This window comes from Neofelis nebulosa, chromosome 2 (assembly GCF_028018385.1).
Source record: "Neofelis nebulosa isolate mNeoNeb1 chromosome 2, mNeoNeb1.pri, whole genome shotgun sequence".
Classification (NCBI taxonomy): domain Eukaryota; kingdom Metazoa; phylum Chordata; class Mammalia; order Carnivora; family Felidae; genus Neofelis; species Neofelis nebulosa.
This window is the reverse complement of record NC_080783.1, coordinates 129778126-129803641: the sequence shown is the minus strand read 5'-3', so window position 1 is coordinate 129803641 and position 25516 is coordinate 129778126. Positions and strand designations below refer to the sequence as shown.

Here is a 25516-nt window from a genome sequence, read left to right as displayed (position 1 = left end):
CTCACGGTTCGTGGGTTCGAGCCCCGCGTCGGGCTCTGTGCTGACAGCTCAGAGCCTGGAGCCTGTTTCAGATTCTGTGTCTCCTTCTCTCTGTGACCCTCCCCCGTTCATGCTCTGTCTCTCTCTGTCTCAAAAATAAATAAACGTTAAAAAAAATTTTTTTTTAATAAAAAATAAAAAATAAAAAAAAAAGATGCTTGCAAGGAAAGCTGTATTAATATGCATAGCACAAAGGTGAAAATGAAGGGTATTTTTTGCTTAGATCTTATTATATGCTGAAAACCCCTTTGTCATACCAATAAAGATAGCCATATCTGTAATATTATTTTCGCTCTAAAGCAAGAGTTGGCAAACTTTTCCTGCAAAGGCCTCATGGTAAATATTTCAGTCTTTGCAGCCCTAAAATATCAGGTCTGTTGCATATTTTTTTAACCTCCTTTTAAAAATGTATAAAATCATTCTTAGCTCAAGGGCTATACAAAGTATTACACAGGTACATGGTTTGCCAACCCCAGGCTCTAATGATAGGATGCCTAGTTAGGACTACCATTACCTAGTCGAATCTTGAGGTTCCATTATTAAATGTATGGTACAGAACCTCTTTGGAGGGAAATGAGTGCTATAATTCTTATCAACACTGTGGCAGCCAGCCTCCAAGAGGGGCCCCAACTATCCCTGCCTCCTTGTGTTCACACGGTGTGTAGTCCCCTCCCATGCTCCACCAGGGCTGGTCTGTGTGACCAACAGAATATAGCAGAAATGACAGAAGATTGCAGCTTCCATCCTAAGTGCTGGCTAAAACATTCTCTCCCTCTCTCTCACTCTCTCATATCACCAACTTGGGAGAAAACAGCTACATGTTGTGGGGGTACTCCAACAGCCTATGGAGAGGTCCCTGTGATAAGGAACTGATATCTCCAGCTAATAAACAGGGAGGCCCAGCAACAAACATGTGAGCAAGCTTGGAGGCAGACTCATCTGCAGGTGAACCCTGTGGTGGCTGCGACCCTGACCCACACCTTGACTCTAGGCTCAGAGAAACCCTGGGCCAATGGCACCCGACTAAGCTACTCCCAGACTCCTGACCCACAGAAATCCTGAGATAATAAATGCCCATTTTAAACTGCTAATTTGGGGGGCACCTGGGTGGCTCAGTCGGTTAAGTGCCCGACTTTGGCTCAGGTCATGATCTCACAGTCCCTGAGTTCTAGCCCCACGTCGGGCTCTGTGCTGACAACTCAGAGCCTGGAGCCTGCTTCAGATTCTGTGTCTCCTTCTCTCTCTCCCCCTCCCCTACTCATGCTCTGTCTTTCTCTGTCTCAAAAATAAATAAAAACATTAAAAAAAATTTAAACTGTTAATTTGGGGGTAACTTGTTACCCAACAGTAGATAATCAAACAAATAGCACCCACACAGTCAGACTTCAGAGTGGTACTTACCTCCATAGGATAAATAATAGTCTGTGCAGTTGCCCCAGCCAAGGAACCAGAAATAAATCTGTCAAAGATTCCTATTTTTTGTCCTTCCACAGTAAGCAACTTCTTGTACTGTATAAATACATATTTAAATGTATATTAATACCTGCTATAGACTGAATCATGTCTCCCCCTCCCAACAAATTCTTATGTTGAAGCTGTAACCACCACTGTGATGATACATGGAGATGGGGCCTCTGGGAGATAAACTGGAGTTAGATGAGGTCATGAGGGTGGGGCTCTTTTAAGCGGCCGACTTCCACTCAGGTCATGATCTCGCGGTCCATGAGTTCTAGCCCCACGTCGGGCTCTGTGCTGACAGCTCAGAGCCTGGAGCCTGCTTCAGATTCTGTGTCTCCCTCTCTCTGACCCTCCCCTGTTCATGCTCTGTCTCTCCCTGTCTCAAAAATAAATAAACGTTAAAAAAAAAAAAAAGTGTCCTTAAGAAAGATACCAGAGAGTTTTCTCTCTCTGCCTCTCTTTCTGTTTCTACACACACATGTATGAGAGAAAGGCCATGTAAGCACACATGGCAGCCATGTGCGAGCCAAGAAGAGAGCCCTCACCAGACCAAAACTGACCAAACTGGTCAGCACCCTGGTCTTGGATCCCGCAGTTCCAGGACTGTGAGAAATTAATTTCTGTTGTTTAAACAATCAGTATGGTATTTTGTTATGGCAACGCGAGCTGACTAGGTAAATATCAAAATACAAATTAGCTCCTAAATTGACAATATGATGATGCTTTTCCAAATACATACAGTGCGTTAATACCTCACAGAAAAAAGCAAGGCTCAAATGCTAATACATTCAGTTTACTGGACAGCGGTTTTCAAGTTAGATTTCCACAGAACACAGATGTTCCACAGACGGGACCCAGTTGTTCTTTTGCTAAAACACAATTCATAGCACTCATACAGGGTTGATGAAGTGTTTACAATTTTTAGATGTTTTTCTCATAGTTTTTCTTTTTTAAGATGAGTTTATTTTCACCAGTATAAATAAAATAAGTGACAAATATTAACAAAACAACTTAGAAAGATTTCTGTAGGTAATACATATAATTACTCTACCACATCAACCCCAGAGCCCATCTGGCCCACTGGTACTAAAGCAACCAACACAGCCAATCTGGCCAAGGGTAAAATCTGACCCCGATGCATCCAAAATGTCCACAGACCAGGATGATAATATCACAGGCTCCAGATACAGGCAGACCTGGGGCTGGAACTCCAGAAACATGTGGCCCTGAGCAAGTTCATGAGCATGTTTCCTCATCTATGATAACAACCTATCTCACAAGGTTGCTAAAAGTATTAAATAATATAATACAGCAGAGTGTTGAGGACATGGCAAATGTTCAGCAAATGTGATCACTATTACTCTTTACTTCTTACAACTTGGAAAGAAAAGCTGTGCCCAAACAGACTGTGGTCATAAACCAGGCAAATCAGACTCCTTGTTTTAGAAAGGTAAGGAGAGTCTACAAAGGTAATTATTAACCACCGACCCTGGAGGGAGAAGTGGAATAAATCAACAGAGAGAAGCAGGAGACTAACTGAGCCCTCAAAGCCACACTAAAATCCTTTTGTCTGTCCTTTTCCATGTGTTACAACACCTATTTCAATCGTTTCTATCCTCCTCCAGCTTCCAATACCACTTCCTCCCTCATTCTCAGCGACTGTCCTTTCTTGGGAACTCAAGGAAGAACAGAGGCTACCAGGCAAGGGTATTCCTGCCCATTCTCTGCAAAATTATCCACATCCATATATATCTTCTTTCTTCCCAAAGTGACATAAGAAGAGTCCCCTGTACCATCAAAGCCAATCCTTCCCAGGGCATCTGGATAGCACCTATGTCTCCCCAGCCCTTCCACCCCCATCCCCACTTCCTGTGAACACCTGCTGCATTTACCAGCCTCTCCCACCTATACTTTTAACTTCGTTCTTTGTGTTGACATGCTTGCTTCAGCAATGGGCACATTAAAATAAAACATATCAAAACCCCCCTCTGTCCACCATCTTTCTATCACTCTCCCTCATATCTTCTCCTTCCTTTCACTCAAGTCCAACTTCCCAAAAAATGTGTCTACACTGTACAATTATTGTCACCCCCTGGTTTACAGTCGTTTCAGAATGGTTTCTCATCTCTTTACTTCACTGGAACATTTATGCCAAGTTCTCCTGTCTGTGTGTTGATAAATCCTAAAAGACCCTTTCCTTATTGTATTTACCAGCCTATAGCACTTGACCCTTCACAAAACCCTGTTAATCCTCTGACTTCTAGGCCATCACTCTCTGCATTTCCTCCTGTCCCTCTGGCTATTCCTTCTCAGTCTTTTCTGCAATGGGCTCCTTTTACTTCTCCCTGGCAGATTCCCAGAATTCTTCCATTCTATAAGCCTTCCTCAGCAATCCATTTCAATGGCTGCAACTCAAAAAAAACCTCTCTATCAGAGATCAAAAGTCCCACTGGACAGCAACCTGCTCGTGTTGCAGAGATGTCCCAAATTCAGCTTGTCCAAAATGGAACATGTCACTTTACCCAAAAACCTATTCCTCTTATTGTATTCTCTATGTATTTTAGTTGTTCAAATTAGGAACCAGAGTATCATCTCTGATTCCTCTTTCTTTCTCACTTCAATATCTAGTCAGTCAGCAAGTTGTGCTGATTCTATTTCCAAAATATTTTTCAGTTCATTTCCTTCTCCAATTTCTCCAGCCACCACCCTGCACTGGTGATCATCATTTCTTATCTAAATTATAGAAATATTTCCTTAAATATTAGTCTCCCTGCCTCCAGTCTGACCTCACTTGCCTCTAATACATCCTCCATTTTTTCCGGGTTGGTCTTTCTTAAATGTAGATATACTCATTTCACTTCTCTATATAAAATGTCCAATAGTCCCTCACCCTATTCAGGATAAAATCAAAATTCCTGTTACATTTGGCTTCTGCCTACCTGTCCAGCCTGCTTTCATCATTATCTTCCCAGAAACACACTCCACTGCACTGGAGTCAAATGAACCACCTTCAATTTCCTAAGTGAATGATGCTCCCCTGTGCCTGCATTTCTGCTTCTGCTTGAAATACACATTTCCCCTTCACCCTAGTGGACTTGAGATGCAGGCAGGCTTGGGCTCAAATTCCAGCTCTGGGAGCTCTGTGCTTTCACTCATCAGTAAGGACTCACTGTCACTGGGCAGAATACTGGGAATATAAACCTGCAAACAGATATTGCCTAAGGAAGCTCACAGTCTCATTAAGGAGAGAGAGAAGCACTGAGATAATCAGAATTTAGTGTGATAATTCTAATAGAGGGAAACAAAGGAACTGTAACAGTGAAGAAGGTTTCCTGGAGGAAATAACTCCTGAGTAAAGTCCTGAAGGATGTTCACCCACTATATGACACTCATTTACAAACACTTATTGACCACTTCTCACAGGCCAGGCTCCAAGTGCTAGCGTCCATGGAGAAGAAGCCAAAACCCTGCCCTCATGGAGCTTTCATTCTAACTCAACTCCACTTTATGACAATGTCAATACACAACTTAAAAGTTTTCCTCCCAGATCTTAGATTGGGATACTTTCATAAAACATATGTTAACAGGCAGCTTCTGCTCTGAATTCAAAATGAATAAACAAGGGGCACCTGGGCGACTCAGTCAGTTAAGGGTCTGACTTTGGCTCTGGTCATGATCTCACTGTTCGTGAGTTTGAGCCCCGCATTGGCCTCTGTGCTCACAGCTTGGAGCCTGGAGCCTGCTTCAGATTCTGTGGCTCCTCCCTCTCTGCCCCTCCCCCACTCACACGCTGTCTCTTTCTCATAAATAAACAAACTTCTTAAAAAAATTAAGAATAATGAATAAGCAAAAATTCTACATTTCTTTTAAGAGCTACTAAGGAAAGAGTACAGAATTCTTTTTGATCACTGAATAATACTCCACTGTATATATATACCACATCTTTTTTATCCATTCATCTGTCAATGAATATTTGGGCTCTTTCCATACTTCTATAAACATTGGGGTACATGCTGCTATAAACATTAGGGTACATGTGCCCCTTCAAAACAGCACACCTAACTACATGGCAATGAGAAAGAATGAAATATGGCCCTTTGTAGCAACGTGGATGGAACTGGAGAGTGTGATGCTAAGTGAAATAAGCCATACAGAGAAAGACAGATACCATATGTTTTCACTCTTATGTGGAACCCATGGAGGAGGGGAAGGAAAAAAAAAAAAAAGAGGTTAGAGTGGGAGAAAGCCAAAGTAGGAGACTCTTAAAAACTGAGAACAAACTGAGTGTTGATGGGGGGTGGGAGGGAGGGGTGGGTGGGCGATGGGTATTGAGGAGGGCACCTTTTGGGATGAGCACTGGGTGTTGTATGGAAACCAATTTGACAATAAATTTCATATATTGAAAAAAAAAAAAAACAGCACACCTATATCCCTTGGATAGATAACCTTGTAGTGCAATTGCTGGCTCATAGGGTGGTTCTATTTTTAGTTTTTTGAGGAACATCCATACCGTTTTCCAGAGTGGCTGCATCAGTTTGCATTACCACCAGCAGTGCAAAAGGGTGTTTCTTTCTCTGCATCCTCACCAACTTCTGTCATTATCTTAGTTGTTCATTGTAGCCATTCTGACAGGTGTGAGGGGGTATCTCATTGTGGTTTTGATTTGTATTTCACTCATCATCAGTGATGTTGAGCATCTTTTCATGTCTGTTAGCTATCTGGATGTCTTCTTTGGAAAAGTGTCTATTTGTGTCTTTTTCCCATTTCTTCCCTGGATTATTTTTTGGGTGTTGAATTTGAAAAGTTCTTTAGATTTTGGATACGAACCCTTTATCTGATATGTCATTTGCAGGTATCTTCTCCAATTCTGTTAGTTGCCTTTTATTTTTGCTGATTGTTTCCTTCACTGTGCAGAAACTTTTTATCTTGATGAGGTCCCAATAGTTCATTTGTGCTTTTGTTTCCCTTGTCTCTGGAGACATGTTGAGTAAGAAGTTGCTGCAGCTGAGGTCAAAGAGGTCGTTTTCTATTTTTTCTTCTAGGATTCTGATGGTTTACATTTAGGTCTTTCATCTATTTTGAATTTATTTTTGTGTATGGTATAAGAAAGTGGTCCAGGTTCATTTTTCTGCTCTATCCTCCAATGGAGTATTACTCGACAATCAAAAAGAATGAAATCTTGCCATTTGTGACAACGTGGATGGAACCAGGTATTATGCTAAGCGAAATTAGTCAGAGAAAGATAAATATCATATGACTTCACTCATATGTGGGATTTAAGATACAAAACAGATGAACATAAGAGAAGGGAAGCAAAAATAATATAAAAACAGGGAGGGGGACAAAACATGAGAGACTCTTAAATACAGAGAAAAAACTGAGGGCTGCTGGAGGGGTTGTGGGTTGGGGGAGGGCTAAATGGGTAAGGGGCATTAAGGAGGACACTTGTTGGAAAGAGCACCGGGTGTTATACGAAGGGGATGAATCACTGGATTCTACTCTTGAAATCATTATTGCACTATATGCTAACTTGGATGTAAATTTAAAAATAAATAAATAAAATTTTTAAAAAAGAGAGAAACAGAAGAAAAAAGAATGAAATACTGCCATTTGCAACAAGGTAGATGGAAGTAGAATGTATTATGCTAAGCGAAATAAGTCAGTCAGAGAAAGATAAATACTTGATTTCACTCATATGTGGAATTTAAGAAACACAACAGATGAACATAGGGGAAGGGAAGGAAAAATAAGATAAAAACAGAGAGGGAGGCAAACCATAAGAGACTCTTAAATACAGAGAACAAACTGAGATTTTCTGGAGGGAAGGTGGGTAGAGGGATGGGCTAAATGGGTGATGGGCATTAAGGAGGGCACTTGTTGGGATGAGGACTAGGTGTTGCATGTAAGTGATGAATCGCTAAATGCTACTCCTGAAACCATTATTATACTATATGCTAACTAATTTGGATTTAAATAAAAATTTAAAAATATAAAGAAAGAAAGAAGGAAAGAAAAGAAAGAAAGAAAAGAAAAGAAAGAAAGTCTTTTTTTTTTTTTTTTTTTTAGGGGCACCTTGGTGGCTCAGCAAATTGAGCTTCTGACTCTTAATTTCAGCTCAGGTTACAATCCCAGGGTCGTGAGATCGAGCTTAGGATTCTCTCTCTCTCCCCCTCTGGCCCTCTCCCCAGTTCATGTGTTCTCTCTCTAAAATAAAACAAATAATAATAATAAACGTCTTTTTTAAAATAAATCATATGAAATTAAGAATCCTAGAGTTTAGGGACGCCTGGGTGGCTCAGTCAGTTAAGTGTCTGACTTCAGCTCAGATCATGATCTCACAGTTCATGGGTTCAAGCCCCACATCAGGCTCTGTGCTGACAGCTTGGAGCCTGGAGCCTGCTTGGGATTCTATGTCTCCCTCTCTGTCTCTGCCCCTCCCCTGCTCATGTTCTTTCTCTTAAAAATAAAATAAACATTAAAAAAAAATCCTAGAGTTTAGTCATAAGGAATTTGAGTTTATCTAGTCTAATCTCCTATAAGAGAAATTCCTCCTGGAGTAGATGTGGAAAATTATTATGCATTACAACAAGAACCCAAAAAGCACTGTATGTTCACTGCTATTGAATCAGTTTATTAACTCCTCTTTGTTAACAAATTCCACAGGTGATAACAATTACCTGTTCATATGACCAGAACTTAACAGCTGTCTCAGGAGCAATTTTAAGGACATTTGTACCATTTCCTCTCCAAAGGGAGCGGATACCTCCTTCCTTCACCATCTGTCGAAAGCCATCATATATGTTCATTTTGCCTGATTTTGAACCGTGGACCTAAAAATAAAAGCAGAGTGATACAAAATACTGGTGGCATGTTACTGTTACTATTTCTAAGGTAACCATACAAACCACCCTCTTTATTTCAACACTATTTATTACTGCAAGAAGATATGTTTAAAAATACAATCTAGAAAAAATAAAAATAGAATATAGAATATAGAAAGCTCAGAAAATATATAATGATGGGAAGAATTATTACCACATTGTAGAGGCTGATTCCAAATCTAAAACTAAGAAAAATCAGTACCCTCAGTGTGGGAAAGCAGGCAGACAGGACATGATCAAAATTAAAATTATTACAAACAATAAGATAACATGAACCAAAGTATGTATTAGACTACAGAACTGCCCTTGGAATGTGAACAAGTTCAGTTTAAGAGACTTTTAACAATACACTGCAAGTAATATACTATCTCTCCGCCCCCCAGAAGCAATACCACCATGAAATATAAATGGGTCTGAAAACAATTTTGTATTTTGTATATCAGAGCCATAGACAATGGAATGCACACAGCCTCCCACCAAAACTTAAAATACCTTCTATGGCTTATCTCAAAGCCTCTCTAGGCAATAAACTCATGGCAACATGTACCACTTGCCTCACCCAGTGACTACTTGGTTTATACCACAGATGTGATCACTATTTAAATACACTAGACGTTATAACTGCCTCTGTATAAAAATGACAAAATCTAATAAGCCAAAAACAGTTATAGAAATCAGCTCTTCTTCTGATCATTTTGGTTATGGTATGAGTGGCTACTGAATGAGTGGCTACCGTAAAAAACAGAAAAACAATATGTGAAGGGCTGAAGAATAAAGGTCAGCCACGTGGGCAATATATGATCCATCCACAATAAAAACTCTGGACATCAAAGACTCAGGCGAACTTTCTTGGTTGGTTTGCAACACTGTGCATATTGTCATACATCAATGCTGGAATATAACACATGGCAACTCTACAGGGAGAAGAAAACAAAAACTCTGCATTTGGTGCTTTCCCAGACTTGTCCTTATATGCTTTTTTCCTTGGCTGATTTGAATCTGTATCTTTCCTTGTAATAAACCACATCCATGAGTATTAAAGATTCTAGTATATTCTGTGAGCCTTCCTGAATTATTGAACCTGAAGGTAGTTTTGAAAAACCCCACCCACCTACCCCACAGAACTTGCAGGAAATAAAGTCCAGAGATATCCATTTTATTTTAAATGAACTTCACAAAAAAATATGACAAAGGAAAAGATGAATGCTTATTCAAGCTCTCTCAAAGTCAATTTACTATCATTCCTAAAGAAAAACACAAACACCAATTCCTTCTTATTCTTCCTTAATGCACTATTTTTACCCCTAAATATATCTTGGGATTTAGGTACATTCTGAATGGATGCTGTTAAAAATATTGTCAGAAATGTTTTTATACCTAAATCTAATGACAAGTATAAAAAATGTTGACCACAGGTATGACAACACAACTTGTAAAAACTCATTTTTAAGCAACTACTATATTCCAGTAGGGTTTTCCAGTTTATCAGGCATTTGCACATACTTTAAATCATTTAATTCTTACAACTAGCCTTGTTAGATATTCTTAATCCCACTCCCAGATAAAGGAAAATGAGACCTCAGGGGTTCCATGCAGTGTGAGAACCACAGCTCTATAGCCAAAGATACTCCATTCCTTGTCAAATTTGCTATAAAGGAAAAATTATTTACTTCTCTGAGCCTCAGGTTCTCCAGAGATAATGTGAGGATATAATACCCACTTGCTATGAAGATTAAATGGGTTACCATAATGAGCACCAAATAAATATCAATTCCTTTCCTTTCTCCTTCTTTCCACTCTGATCAGCCAAAGCCACATTGCAGGTAAATAGCAAAGTCAGTCTATAAATCCAGGTCTTTTCTACTAACCTCATCTTTAGAATGATTTCAAAAATCACATCCCTGTTCCCAGATTCTAAAACTTGGAAACATTCCACTTTGAGAAAGTACACAAAACAGAAGGAAAATATAAATAATTTAAGGAGAATCCTACAATAATGGCCTAGAGATTTTTTTCTCATTAAACATTTGAAAAGTCATAGAATGCCAAAGACTAAAAGTTCATCACACAACAATTTAAGGTTTTACAGAACACTGAAATACTTACATGGACTGAATTCAGGATTAATAGCAACAAAATAGAGCTTTCATACTTTCTTTTTTAAGGTATGAAAGAATATTAGTAAGAAATTTTAAAACTTCTTTTTCAAACCAGCACATTTCTCACTGTTTCAGAATATGTAGGAGAAACTTAGACACAAGATCATAAAGTTCACCTGCATCATGACTTTCAGACGGTCCAAAGGGGCAGTGCTTGTTCGAGAGACGGCACCAGCAATACCTCCTGCCAAAAGCTGCCTCCACCACTGTCCGGACTTCTTTTCTTCTTCAGTGAACTCATCCGGAATAGTTAAACTGTCTCCTATGTCAATACCCTGTTAAATGGAAAGATCCCCATGCCCCTTCAATTAAAAATAGATCACTCCAGAAGGTTTCTCTTGGAGAAGAATCATGTGTTAGTTTATAGTTAACATCAACTTCATTCCTTAGAAAGTATACTAAGCCAAAGTCCACAGAAGATGGTGGAGCATCATGGAGACCCTGAACTTGTCTCCTCCCTGAAACACAGCTAGGTCAGCACCAAACCGTTTTGAACAACTAGGAAACTGATATGGGGACTAACGCAACAATCTATGTAACTTGAGCCACAGAACCCCGCAGGAACGGGGCATGAAGAGGTGAGCTGGGGTCAGAAAGGCTACAGAGGGTAGGGAGCCATTTTTGTGGAAAGAGGACAAAGAGAGAGAGAGAGAGAGAGAGAGAAAGGGAAAGAGTGTGGTGCATCAGGATTGCACAAGAAAAGCACACCCCTTGAAAGTAGCTGAAGAGAAAGAGAAAGAGTGTAAACACTCACAGGGGACTGAACAAGAAATCTTTTCACCCAAACCATTGATGGGGAGAAAGGAGAGGGTTTCAATACCACTAGGATTCTATAAACAGTGGACCATAGAGTCTGAAGTTTTGTCTGAACTAGAGCTTAGAACCAGGATAATAAGAATACTAGCTGGGGTTGAAAAAAAGCATAGAAGACACCAGAGAATCCCTTTCTGTGGAGAAAAAAATAAAATCTAGTCAGGAGGAAATTAAAAATGTTATAATCAGGATACAATCTCGAATGGATGCCATGACAGCAAAGATGGATGAAGCAGAACAGTGAATAAGCGATATAGAAGATAAAATTATGGAGATTAATGAAACAGAAAAAAAAGAGGAAAACAAAGGCAAAAGATCATGATACAAGACTTAGAGAATTCAGTGACTTATTAAAAAGGAATAACATCCGAATCATAGGAGTCCCAGAAGATGAAGACAGAGAAAAGGCGCAGAAGGTTTATGTGAGCAAATTATAGTGGAAAACTTTCCTAATTGGGGAAGGACACAGACATCAAAATCCAAGAAGCACAGAGAACTCTCATTAGATTCAACAAGAACTGACCATCACCAAGTCATATCATAGTCAAATTCACAAAATCCACAGACAAGGAAAGAATTATGAAAGCAGCAAGGGGAAAAAAAAGTCCTTAACCTACAAGAGAAGAGAGATCAGGTTCACAGCAGACCTAACCACAGAAACTTGACAGGCCAGAAAGGAGTGGCAGGATATATTCAACATGCTGACTCAGAAAAATATCCAGCCAAAAATTCTTTATCCAGCAAGGTTGCCATTCAAAATTAGAAGGAGAGACAAAGAGTTTCCCAGACAAACAAAAACTAAAAGAGTTCATAACCATTAAACCAGCCCTGCAAGAAATTTTAAGTCAAACTCTTTGAGTGGAGAAAAGACAAAACAAAACAAAACAAACAAAAAACAGAAGCAACAAAGACCAAAAGGACCAAAGAACATCAGCAGAAACACCAACTCTACAGGCAACACAATGGCACTAAGTTCATATCTTTCAGTACTCACTCTAAATGTCAATGGACTAAATGCTCCATTAGTCCAGTGGACTAAATGCTCCAAAGACATAGGGTATCATAATGGACAAGAAAACAAGAACCATCTATAAGTACTTACAAGAGACTCATTTTAGACCTAAAGACACCTGCAGACTGAAAGTGAGGGGATGGAGAGCCATCTATCTATAATGCCAATGGTTATCAAAAGAAAGCTGGAGAAGCCATACTTATATCAGACAAACTGGATTTTAAAAATAAAGACTGTAACAAGAGATGAAGAAGGGCATTATATCATAATTAAAGGGTCTATCCAACAAGAAGATCTAATAATTATAAATATTTATGCCACCAACATGGAAGAACCTAAATATATAAATCAATTAATCACACATAAAGAAACTCATTGCTAATAATACCATAATAGTAGGGGACTTCAACACCCCACTTACAGCAATGGACAGATCATGTAAGCAGAAAAACAACAAGAAAACAATGGCTATGAATGACACACTGGACTGGATGCACTTAACAGATATATTCAGAGCGTCTCATCCTAAAGCAGCAGAATACACATTCTTCTTGAGTGCACATGGAACATTCCCCAGAATAGATCATATACCAGGTCACAAATCAGCCCTCAACAAATTCAAAAAGATCGAGATCATACCATCCATATTTTCAGACCACTGAAATTCAAAATCACTATGAAATTCAAAATCAACCACAAGGAAAGATTTGGAAAAACCATGAATACTTGGAGATTAAAGAACATCTTATTAAAGAATGAATGGGTTAACCAAGTAATTAAAGAGGAAATTTAAAAATACATGGAAGTCAATGAAAATGAAAACAGGACAGTCCAAATCTTCTGGGATACAGCAAAGGCGGTCATGAGAGGGAAGTATACAGCAATCCAGGCCTTCCTAAAGAAGGAAGAAAGGTCTCAAATATACAACCTAACCTTATACCTCAAAGAACTGGAAAAAGAACAGTAAATAAAGCCCAAAACCAACAGAAGAAGGGAAATAATAAAGATTCGAGCAGAAATCAATGATTTTGAGGAAAAAAAAAAAAAAGAGTAGAACAGATCAATGAAACCATGAGCTGATTCTTTGAGTTAACAAAATAGATAAAATCCTATCTAGACTGATCAAAAAGGAAAAGGAAAGGACCCAAATAATAAAATCACAAATGAAAGAGGAGAGATCACAACCAACACTGCAGAAGTATGAACAATAATAAGAGAATATTATCAGCAATTATATGCCAACAAATCGGGCAATCTAGAAGAAATAGACAAATTCCTAGAAACATATAAACTACAAAAAACTGAAAAAGGAAGAAATAGAAAAATTTAAGAGAGCCATAACCAGTGAGGAAATTAAATCAGTAATCAAAAATCTCCCAACAAACAAGAGTCCAGGGCCGGATGGCTTTCCAGCGGAATTTTACCAAACATTTAAAGAAGAGTTAACACCTATTCTTTTGAAGCTGTTCCAAAAAAAAAGAAATGAAAGGAAAGCTTCCAAACTCATTCTATGCGGCCAGCACTACCTTGATTCCAAAACCAGACAAAGACCCCGCTTAAAAGGAGAACTACAAACCAATTTCCCTGATGAACATGGATGCAAAAATCCTCAACAAGATACTACTAGCCAAACAGATCCAACAATACATTAAAAGAATTATTCACCACGATCAAGTGGGATTTATTCCTGGGCTGCAGGGCTGGTTCAATATCTGCAAATCACATTAATAAAAGAAAGGACAAGAACCACATGATCCTCTCAATAGATGCTGAAAAAGCATTTGACAAAATACAGCATCCTTTCTTGGAAAAAAAAAAAAAACCCTCAAAAAAGTAGGGATAGAAGGAACATACCTCAAGATCATAAAAGCTATATATGAAAGACCCACTGCTAATGTCACCCTCAATGGGGAAAAACCGAGAGCTTTCCCCTTAAGGCCAGGAACACGACAAGGATGTTCACTCTCACCACCGTTACTCAACATAGTGTTGAAAGTCCTAGCCTTAGCAATCAGACAACACAAAGAAATAAAAGGCATCTAAATTGGCAAGGAGGAAGTCAAACTTTCGCTCTTCGCAGATGACATGATACTCTATGTGGAAAACCCAAAAGACTCCACCAAAAAATTTGCTAGAACTGATACATGAATTCAGCAAAGTCTCAGGGTACAAAATCAAAGTACAGAAATTGGTTGCATTTCTATACACCAATAATGAAGCACAGAAAGAGAAATCAAGGAATTTATCCCTTTTACAATTGCACCAAAACCATAAAATACCTAGGAATAAACCTAACCAAAGAGGTGAAATATATATACACTGAAAACTATACAAAGCTTATGAAAGAAACTGAAGAAGAAACAAAAAAATGGAAAATTTTCCATGCTCCTGGATTGGAAGAACAAATATTGTTAAAATGTTGACACTACCCAAAGCAATCTACATATTCAAATCAAAATAACACCAGCATTCTTCACAGAGCTAGAACAAACAATCCTAAAATGTGTATGGAACCAGAAAAGACCCCGAATAGCCAAAGTAATGTTGAAAAAGAAACGCAAACCTGAAGGCATCAAAATGCCAGACTTCAAGATGTATTACAAAGCTGTAATCATCAAGACAGTACGGTACTGGCACAAAAACAGAAACACAAATCAATGGAACAGAACAGAGAACCCAGAAATAGACCCACAAATGTATGGCCAACTAATCTTTGACAAAGCAGGAAAGAATATCCAATGGAATAAAGACAGTCTCTTTAGCAAATGGTGTTGGGAAAACTGGACAGCAACATGCAGAAGAATGAACCTGGACCACTTTCTTACACCATACACAAAAATAAACTCAAAATGGATGAAAGACCTAAATGTTAAGACAGGAACCCATCAAAATCCTAGAAGAAAAAGCAGGCAAAAACTTCTTTGACCTCAGATGCAGCAACTTCTTATTCAACATGTCTCTGAAGGCAAAGGAAACACAAGCAAAAATGAACTATTGGCACCTCATCAAAATAAAAAGTTTCTGCACAGTGAAAGAAACAATCAGCAAAACTAAAAACAACCAACAGAATAGGAGAAGATATTTGCAAATGACACATAAGATAAAGGATTGGTATCCAAAATCTATAAAGAACTTATCAAACTCAACACCCAAAAAACAAATAATCCAGTGAAGAAATGGGCAAAAGACACGAATAGACACTTTTCCAAAGAAGACATCCAGATGACTAACAGACACATGAAAAGATGCTCAACATCAATCATCATTAGGGAAATACAAGTCAAAACCACAATGAGATACCTGATACCAGTCAGAATGGCTAAAATTAATAACTCAGGCAATGACAGATGTTGGCGAGGATGTGGAGAAAGAGGATCTCTTTTGCACTGCTGGTGAGAATACAAACTGGTACAGCCACTCTGCAAAACAGTAAGGAGCTTTATCAAAAAATTAAAAATAGAACTACCCTATGACCCAGCAATTGCACTACTAGGTATTCATCCAAAAGATACAGGAGTGCTGATTTGAAGGGGCACGTGTGTCCCAATGTTTATAGCAGCACGATCGACAATAGCCAAAGTATGGAAAGAACCCAAATGTCCATCGACTGATGAATGGATAAAGAAGATGTGGTATATATCTACAATGGAATATTACTCAGTGATCAAAAAGAATGAAATGTTGCCATTTTCAACAATGTGGATGGAACCAGAGGGTATTATGCTAAGCGAAATTAGTCAGTCAGAGTAAGACAAATATATTATTTCACACATATGTGGAATTTAAGAAACAAAACAGATGAACATAGGGGAAGGGAAGCAAAAATTAGATAGAAACAGAGCGGGAGACAAACCATAAGAGACTCTTAAATACAGAAAACAAACTGAGGGTTGCTTGCAGGATGTTGGGTGGTGGATGGGCTAAATGAGTGATGGGCATTAAGGAGGGCACTTGTCAGGATGGGCACTGAGTGTTACATGTCAGTGACGAATCACTAAATTCTATTCCTGAAATTATTATTATACTATATGTTAACTAACTTCAGGATTTAACTTAAAAAAGAAAAACAAATGCAAAAGCTGCAAAAATTTTCAAGTAAATATTTTAGTACAGTAGATTACTAGAAGAGAATAAAAATATTTAGAACTTTTTTATTCAAAAAAAAAGTACACTGAACTAATTTGAGCATATAGATAATTATAAATAGACTATCCACACTAAATGAAGTACACTATCACTTCATAGGAAATGAAAGTTAACAGTAATTACAAATTTACAAAACCAAAAACTACAGCTTTCTTTCTGAATGGATTCAGAACAACTTTTCTCTTCTTGGTCTACGTTAGAATGAAAGATCAGCCTTTTGTCAAGTGTTGTGAATCCTTTTTAGCTACAGAAAGAAATTAGTTTGTCAATTCTTCAAAGGTATTCCCTTTATCTCAAAATTCTAGCCACATTATTCTTTATACCATGATATATGCTATAGACCTGTAAATAAAAATTAAAGCTATATATGTGAACACCTCGAAACTCATCTGCTATACAGACTGTCTATAAATATTTTTATAGACTTGTCATTTAAAACATGCAACAAATTCTTTATAAAATTTAGCTAACAAGGAAATACTGTTTAAAAATAGTCCTTCATCCTACTCACATCACCATAGATTAAAAATATAGCTTGAGATAAATTGAGTTCTTTTTTTTTTTAATTTTTTTAACGTTTATTTATTTTTGAGACAGAGAGAGACAGAGCATGAACAGGGGAGGGGCAGAGAGAGAGGGAGACACAGAATCTGAAACAGGCTCCAGGATCTGAGCTGTCAGCACAGAGCCCGACGCGGGGCTCGAACTCATGGACCATGAGATCATGATCTGAGCCGAAGTCGGACGCTTAACCGACCGAGCCACCCAGGCGCCCCGAGATAAATTGAGTTCTATAATGATAGTATTTCTACAACTTTATTAGCTAAGTGCTTCTGGTGTAAAAGATTTTATAGGTAGGAGTGTAGGGATAAGAGGCTACACTATAGTAGTAACCCTCTCTTTCTTAATTTTACTATCAATAAAATGAATACATGACTGTAGCCTCACCTGTTATCAACTATCTCCAAAGATACAGTAAAAGTCTGATTATGTAAATATAACTTCACATAAGTAGAAAATTTATCTAGGCAACTGAACTACTAATATATTTTCTATACTCATAGAAATGAGGCATTAATCATCAATCATTTTATAATGTTCTATTTAAGTTTAGGCATTGCTACTAGCAGCAATGTGAACCCCAGACTTTATTTATTATGTATAAAATTTACTGAAATCCACGAATAAGCATAGCAGACAAACCCATTAGAAAAATTAAAATTCCCTCAGAGAGTTCCCATTGTTTTAGGGAGCAGATTTAACAATAACGTGAACTTCAGGGATGCCTGGGTGGCTTACAAGGAAGTATAATGTAATGCACATAGCATACTTACAGTAGAATGTTTCCAGAAACGGATAATTTCCTCAATGTCTGTAACAGGATTAAATAAGAAATAGTCCCTCCATTCATTCCAGTCTACTGTCATTGTCCCATCAGTATCAATACTGAAAATAAAAAGAAGCAAATTAAAAAACAAAATAAAATTTATAAGTAAAACATTATTGGCCATTTTGCAGAATGATAGTTTCTTTTCAAACTCAGTATTCTTATTAAAAAATTCCAGTTCACAATAATAGATTGTTGGAAATGGCAGCAAGTTTTTGATGTTCTGTTAGATAGTTTTAATCATTTAGATAAAGAAGGGTCCCAAAGTTAGAGAGCTCTCACTGAAGACTACTTTTGGCACTGGGTCAAACTCCAATCAGTGAGCTATCAAACACTAAAGCTTGAAGATTAAATATTGGGAGGGAAATGAATAGATTTATGATCTATCTTTTTTTCTTGCACTGGCTCAGGAAGATATTTCTTTTTTTGTTTAAAGTGTTTATTTTTGAGAGAGAGAGAGGGAGGGAGGGAGGGAGAACAAGTAGAGGAGGGGCAGAGAGGGAGACAGAGGGTCCAAAATGGGCTCTGCATGGCCAGCAGAGAGCCCGATGCAGGACTTGAATTTACGAACTGTGCGATCATGACCTGAGCTAAAGCCCAAAGCTTAACTAACTGAGCCACCCAGGTGCCCCAGAAAGATATTTCTTAACGCTCTGTTAAAATATTTGGATGTGATTTGGGAATATACGCAAAATATTCTATCAATTTCCTTCTCTAACTTCCTCAAAGCTAAGAAAATTAGCAGTATTTATAAAAAAAAAATCTAACTTGCTGATTGGGGCTTTTGAATCTTAAGAAATCTGGGTACCTCATCTTCAACATGTAACATTAATATACTGTAGTCTTAGATATTTGTCATTAACTTTTTGCTTGTTTTACAAGTGTCTTCATAGTGTGTCATTTAACCAGCTTTTACCTAAGATCTACTCTGTTGCCTGCCAGGATTTTGATTGTTTTGTTCACTATCTATACTCAAGACCTAAAGTGGCTGGCACAAAGAAGGTGCTCATTTATTTGTTGAATTAATGAATGTCTCTGAAGAAAAGTTTGAGTGTCTCCTCCAAACTTTATATTTATTCTATAATTTGTGTGAAAATGATACATAAAGATGGCAGTCAAATAAAAAGTAATTTTCAGGCACTTATTATCATGTTTTCTAGTGCCAATTTCTAATTTTGACCTCCATGTGTGAAATTACACTTAAACTTTCATTTGTCTCAGCACATGGGTATTAACATTCCACATGTGCATGAGAGTCCTAGTTACTACTTATGTTTATAACATTGTTGTGGGCTGCAATACTTATAGCCACTATTTTCCATTTTAATGCAATTGTTTATCATCTGACCCTACCCCTCCACCTCCCACACATGCCTTCATAAGTATCTTCTACAAGGCAAAGATTTTTGTTGATTTTGTTCACTGATATGACCCAAGTGTCTAGAACAGCCTAGCAGAGAGAATATTTATTGAATGAATACATGAATTCCAAATTCTGGAGCTTAAAGCAACAGAACACTGATAAACTTAAATAAAATAGTCTCATTGTGGTTTAAATCACATTTCTCTTCAAATCACTAATGATGTCAACCATCCCTTACCGTATTCATTTGCTATTCAGGTTTCCTTTTACTTGAAATGCCTGTTTGTCTTTTGCCCATTTTCCTACTACATTAAGTGTCTTTTTCTTTTATATGTACAGTTCTTTATATAGTTGATTCTTCAAGTTATAAATTAGCAGATACCTTCTCTTTGTCTATTCACTTTGTTTATGGTATCTGTGAAAAGATGCTCTTAATTTTAATATAGCTGAATTTATCAATCTTTTTATTTGCACTACTGCCTTTTGTCTTTTTTTTTTTTTTAATAAATCCTTCCTTACATGTGATAAAGACATTTCCTTTTCTTCCTCTGTAAGTATTCCCAGTTAACTTTGACATTTAGGTTGATTTTTGTGTCTGGCGTCAGGTAGGTATCCAGTTTCACATGTGTCTGCACGGACAACCAGATGCATTAGCCCCACATACCACATAGTCTCTCCTTTCCCTTTTCCTGTCTTCTGTGTGACAAATCCTAAATATGGATGGGTCTGATTCTGGGATATTATGTTCCACTTACCACCTTGGCTATCTGTGTACCACCACCACTGTCTTAACTATAGCTTAATAACAATCAGTATCTGGCAGAGCAGGTCCCTGCTTCTCACAGCTCTTCAGGAATGTGTTGGTTATTCCTGGGCCTTTGCTCTTTGGTATAAATTTGATGCTCAGCTTGACAAGTTTCTTGACAAGTTTCAATGGCACTGAATTATCAATTTGGAAAAAAGGTACAGCTTTTCTGTATCAAGTATTCTAAGAAAAGCCCACAGTTAATATCATCCTAAATGGGGAAAAACTGAGAGCTCTCCCCCTGAGATCAGGAACAGGACACGGATGTCCACTCTCACCACTGTTATTTAACATAGTGTTGGAAGTCCTAGCATCCCCAATCAGACAACAAAATGAAATAAATGGCATCAAAATTGGCAAAGAAGTCAAACTTTCACTTTTCACAGACGACATGATACTCTACATGGAAAACCCGACAGACTCCACCAAAAGTCTCCTAGAACTGATACATGAATTCAGCAAAGTCACAGGGTACAAAATCAATGTACCAAAATCAGTTGCATTTTTATACACCAATAATGAAGCAACAGAAAGAGAAATAAAGAAACTGATCCCATTTACAATTGCACCAAGAACCATAAAATACCTAGGAATAAACCTAACCAAAGATGTAAAAGATCTGTATGCTGAAAACTACACAAAGCTTATGAAGGAAATTGAAGAAGACACAAAGAAATGGAAAAATATTCCATGCTCATGGACTGGAAGAATAAATATTGTTAAAATGTCAATACTACCCAAAGCAATATACATATTCAATACAACTGCCATTCTTCTCAAAGCTAGAACAAACAATCCTAAATTTGTATGGAACCACAAAAGAACCCGAATAGCCAAAGTAATATTGAAGAAGAAAACAAAAGCAGGAAGCATCACAATCCCAGACTTTAGCCTCTATTACAAAGCTGTAATCATCAAGATAGTATGGTATTGGCACAAAACCAGACACATAGACCAATGGAATAGAATAGAGAACCCAAAATTGGACCCACAAATGTATGGCCAACTAATCTTTGACAAAGCAGGAAAGACAGTCTCTTTAAAAAATGGTGCTGGGAGAACTGGACAGCAACATGCAGAAGAATGAAACTAGACCACTTTCTTACACCATACACAAAAATAAACTCAAAATGGATGAAAGACCTGAATGTGAGACAGGAAACCATCAAAACCCTAGAGGAGAAAGCAGGAAAAAAACCTCTTTGACCTCAGCCGCAGCAATTCTTACTTGACACATCTCCAAAGGCAAGGCAATTAAAAGCAAAAATGAACTATTGGGACCTCATTAAGATAAAAAGTTTCTGCACTGCAAAGGAAACAATCAACAAAACTAAAAGGCAACTGATGGAATGGGAAAAGACATTTGCAAATGACATATCGGATAAAGGACTAGTATCCAAAATCTATAAAGAACTCACCAAAGTTCACACCCGAGAAACAAATAATCCAGTGAAGAAATGGGCAGAAGATATGAACAGACACTTGTGCAAAGAAGACATCCAGATGATCAACGGGCACATGAAATGATTCTCAACGTCATGCATCATCAGGGAAATACAAATCAAAACCACACCGAGATACCACCTCATGCCGGTCAGAGTGGCTAAAACGAACAACTCAGGAAACAACAGAGGCTGGCGAGGATGTAGAGAAACAGGAACCCTCTTGCACTGTTGGTGGGAATGCAAACTGGTACAGCCACCCTGGAAAATAGTGTGGAGGTTCCTAAAAAATTAAAAATAGAACTACCCTATGACCCCGCAATAGCACTGCTAGGAATTTACCCAAGGGATACATACAGGAGTGCTGATGCATAGGGGCACATGTACCCCAATGTTTATAGCAGCACTTTCAACAATAGCCAAATTATGGAAAGAGCCTAAATGTCCATCAACTGAAGAATGGATAAAGATGATGTAATTTACATACATACATATGTAATGTACATACATAATGGAATACTACTTGGCAATAAGAAAGAATGAAATCTTGCCATTTGCAGCAACATGGATGGAACTGGAGAGTATTATGCTAAGTGAAATAAGCCAGTCAGAGAAAGACAGGTATCATATGTTTTCACTCATATGTGGATCTTGAGAAACTTAACAGAAGACCATGGCGGAGGGGAAGGGGAAAAAAAAGAGCTACAAACAGAGAGGGAGGGAGGCAAACTATAAGAGACTCTTAAGTACAGAGAACAAACTGAGGGTTGACGGAGGGTGGGGGAGAGGGGGAAGGGGGTGATGGGCAGTGAGGAGGGCACTCGTTGGGATGAGCACTGGGTGCTGTATGGAAGCCCATTTGACAATAAATTATATTTAAAAAAAAGAAAAATCTAGACACTAATATCTTTTGAACTTAAAAGAAATTTTAAGTTGCTCTTTTAAAAGTATTGATTGTGGTACATTATGCTTTCTATGTACAGTTAATTTTTTTTCTATACAGCTAGCAGGTCACTAATATTTTCTCTAAAATATTTATATTTATATCATAAATGATGCTGGCCTATAATTTCCTTCTTTCATTAGTTGTCAGCCTTTGCTGTTAAAATTATAACGGCCTCACAGAATGGGTCAAATCCTGTTCTTGTACATTCTACATATATTTGTAGATCTGTTCTTTGATAGTTTATGAGAATCATCTAGGGCTAAAGTTTTCTTTATGGGAAAATTTTTAATTACTGGTGTAATGTGTTTGCTTAGGCACTGTTGGCTATTTCTTCTTGATTTAGTTTTGGTAAATTACATGTGCCTGCAAATTCTTCTATTCCATGTTTTCAAACTTATTAGCATAAAATTATCCATGATATTTTATTATCTTTGAAAAATTTCTGACGTGTCTACTTGCAATCAAACATTATTTATATCTCATTTCTCTTTTTCTTTATCAATCTCTCCAGAAGTTTGTCTTTTCCAATAACCAATGTTTGGTTTTGTTCATCCTATTACTATATCTCTACATTCTGTTTCCACTGCTTCCTTAATTATCTCCTCCTTCCTACCTTCTTTGAGAATATTCTGGTTTCTTCCTTTAAATTAGCACACTAATTTTCAGCCTTCATTCTTTTCTTTTGAATTTATTTGTTTATTTCCCTTTCAGGTACCAGACAAAGTAAAAAAGATGGAAAGATGAAGACAGGGACATGGCTGGCCCTGGGGTAGGAGTGGGATGGAAGCGGGGGAGGGGCCCAGTTCACATCACATCTACAAAGAACTTACTAGGGTATCCCACGGCCATGCGGAAGGACTGTGTGCTAGTGGTCAGTTTGGTGGACATGGAGGCCAGGTCTTTGCCTGGAGGGTTCCTGGGGGCCCCAGGGCCATAGGTAGTGGAGGCATCATCAGCATGGGGGAACTGTATAGAAAGAAGGAATGCCATAGGGGGCCGTAGCTCAGATGTGTGCGGTGGCTGCACAGGCTGCTGGTCATTGAGTGCTGGCTGTGGCAGCTATGCTGACCGGGCGCTGGCTCCCACAGCCCCGCAGGCTACTGTGGATTGTGTGGTCCCACTCGCTGCTGTTGCCACCCAATTTCAGGTCCTTCTCCTTCTACCAGTCGCTGCTACTATGGTTGGAGCCACTGTTCCAGCTGTCTTCACTATACTGACTGCTAGCACTGCCCCCACCATAGCTGTACCCCAGCTCTGGGAAGCCCGGGTGCAGGTTGTAGGGGTGCAAGGGCAGCAGGTACTGGTAAGGGAATCCATGGATCCAGGAGCAGCCCCCAGATGTGGCAAAGGGGCCCGGCATGTCCTAGTCAGAGGCTCTGCTGAAGCCATTGTGATCATGGAGGGACACGCTGACCATGTTGCCACAAAGGCTGCCAAAGATGTAGTAGCACTGCCCAGAGAAGTTGACCTTGTTGACAGTGTGGCGGATGAAGTCACTTTCAGCAGGCTGCTGGCATACTTGCTGGTCTCCTACCAGTCAGTGAAGCCTTCCACACTGTAGTACAGTCCCCCACATCCAAGCCAATGAAAGCACTGAGGATGGTAATCTGGAGCCATATATGGCTACAGACCTCCAGCCCAGATTCTGGGGAGGCCATGGCTTTGACGATGGCAGCCATGTCACTGTGGATGGACAGGTGTAAGTGGTCCAGATGCTCTGTGTCGGGGTTGGAGCTGGTGATAGAAGAGCCAGTGGAGGTGATGGTGCTCAGGGAGGAGCTCATACCATACGTAGGAAAGGTGTTGGTCATGGCTGCAGTGTGAGAAACTCAGGCTACAGGGTCTGTGGGTTGCATGGGCTTGCCCCTGGGCAGTGTGAAGCAGCCACGTGGACCTGGGTCCTACCACCTTGGCTACATTCAGGGTGATGGGCCCGGTCTGTGCCCATTCTCCAGAAGAACACGGACCGCATTGTCATTATTCATGTTCTCAAAGTTCATCCAGCTTGCCTGTAACAGCGTATCTCCTGGCATGATGTGTTTATCAGCAGCCAAAGCCCCAGCCTTCATGACAGAGCCAATGTAGATGCCTCCATCACCATGCTTGTTGCCTTGGCCCATAGTGAAGACGCCCAGAAAACTACTTTTCCAGGAGAGTGACTGTGATGATGTTGAGAGACATTGTGGAATCCATGAAGGACTCCTGATCTGCTGAAGGATCAGGACCACTCAAACTGCAAAACCTCCTGCTGCCACTGCTAATGCTGGTCTTCTCATTAGGTATGAGGCGCTTCCCTGCTCTGTGGAGCTGCTGAACCTGCAGGTGCAGTCATCCTCACCCGAATGGAAGAAGGTGGTCATCTCCACATCACTGCTCATAAGGTGGATGGGCTATTCCAACCCCCTGGCTCTTGCCGCTGCTCCACCTTTGCAGTTCTGTTTACCTGGGTTGTGTGCTCTGGGCCATCCTTCCTTCATGGCCGCTTATGCTGAGCAGACACCAAAGAGTCTGTCTCTGTGTCCTTGTCCAGGTTTTCCTGGCTGCCCCCACCAGCACAAGAGTGGAAAGACAGGGCCGGGAGTCCCCAGAGTCCCGTGCGCTCCATGGGCAGCGGCAGTTACAGTGGGTTGTCAGCACAGAAGGGAGCTAGCTCTGGGTGCGAGCCATCAGCAGACACCAACCTCAGCTAGGCACTGTTGTTCAACAGCTCCTCCTTCACCACTCCAAATCCGTGGTCCATAGCCTTGAAGAAGAACATAGAGCTGGTTCGCTGCAGAATGCCCTTCAAGTCCGCCAAGGTGATGCTCTCAGAGAGCAGGGGCAGCTCCGCTAGGTACCACATCTCCCGCCCATCCAGGTTGTAGATTATCTTGGTCTCCTCATGGGTCTGGCCTGGCAGCCCACTCACCCCTTGATAATTCTTTAATACAAGCTTTAAGGCTATAAAGTTCCCTCTAAGTACCACCTTAGCTATATCTCACAAGTTTTCATATGTGATATTATTCTTTCAAGTTGAAGTATCTTTGAATGTCTACTATGATTTCCTCTTTGACCCCAAAATTATT

The 25516-nt window shown here is 39.2% G+C and overlaps 1 protein-coding gene across 3 annotated transcripts in view; it reads right to left on the bottom strand.

Moving 5' to 3' along the window:
- LOC131504273 (mitochondrial adenyl nucleotide antiporter SLC25A24) overlaps positions 1-25516 on the bottom strand; it is a 61278-nt gene that overhangs the window by 10449 nt on the left and 25313 nt on the right. For all 3 annotated transcript variants that reach the window (XM_058716348.1, XM_058716349.1, XM_058716350.1), the window contains 4 exons: positions 17843-17954; positions 10654-10812; positions 8175-8327; positions 1441-1548 (listed from right to left, as the gene is read on the bottom strand). In XM_058716348.1, coding sequence (XP_058572331.1) covers positions 1441-1548; positions 8175-8327; positions 10654-10812; positions 17843-17954 — 532 coding nt within the window. The remainder of the gene's footprint in view (positions 1-1440; positions 1549-8174; positions 8328-10653; positions 10813-17842; positions 17955-25516) is intronic.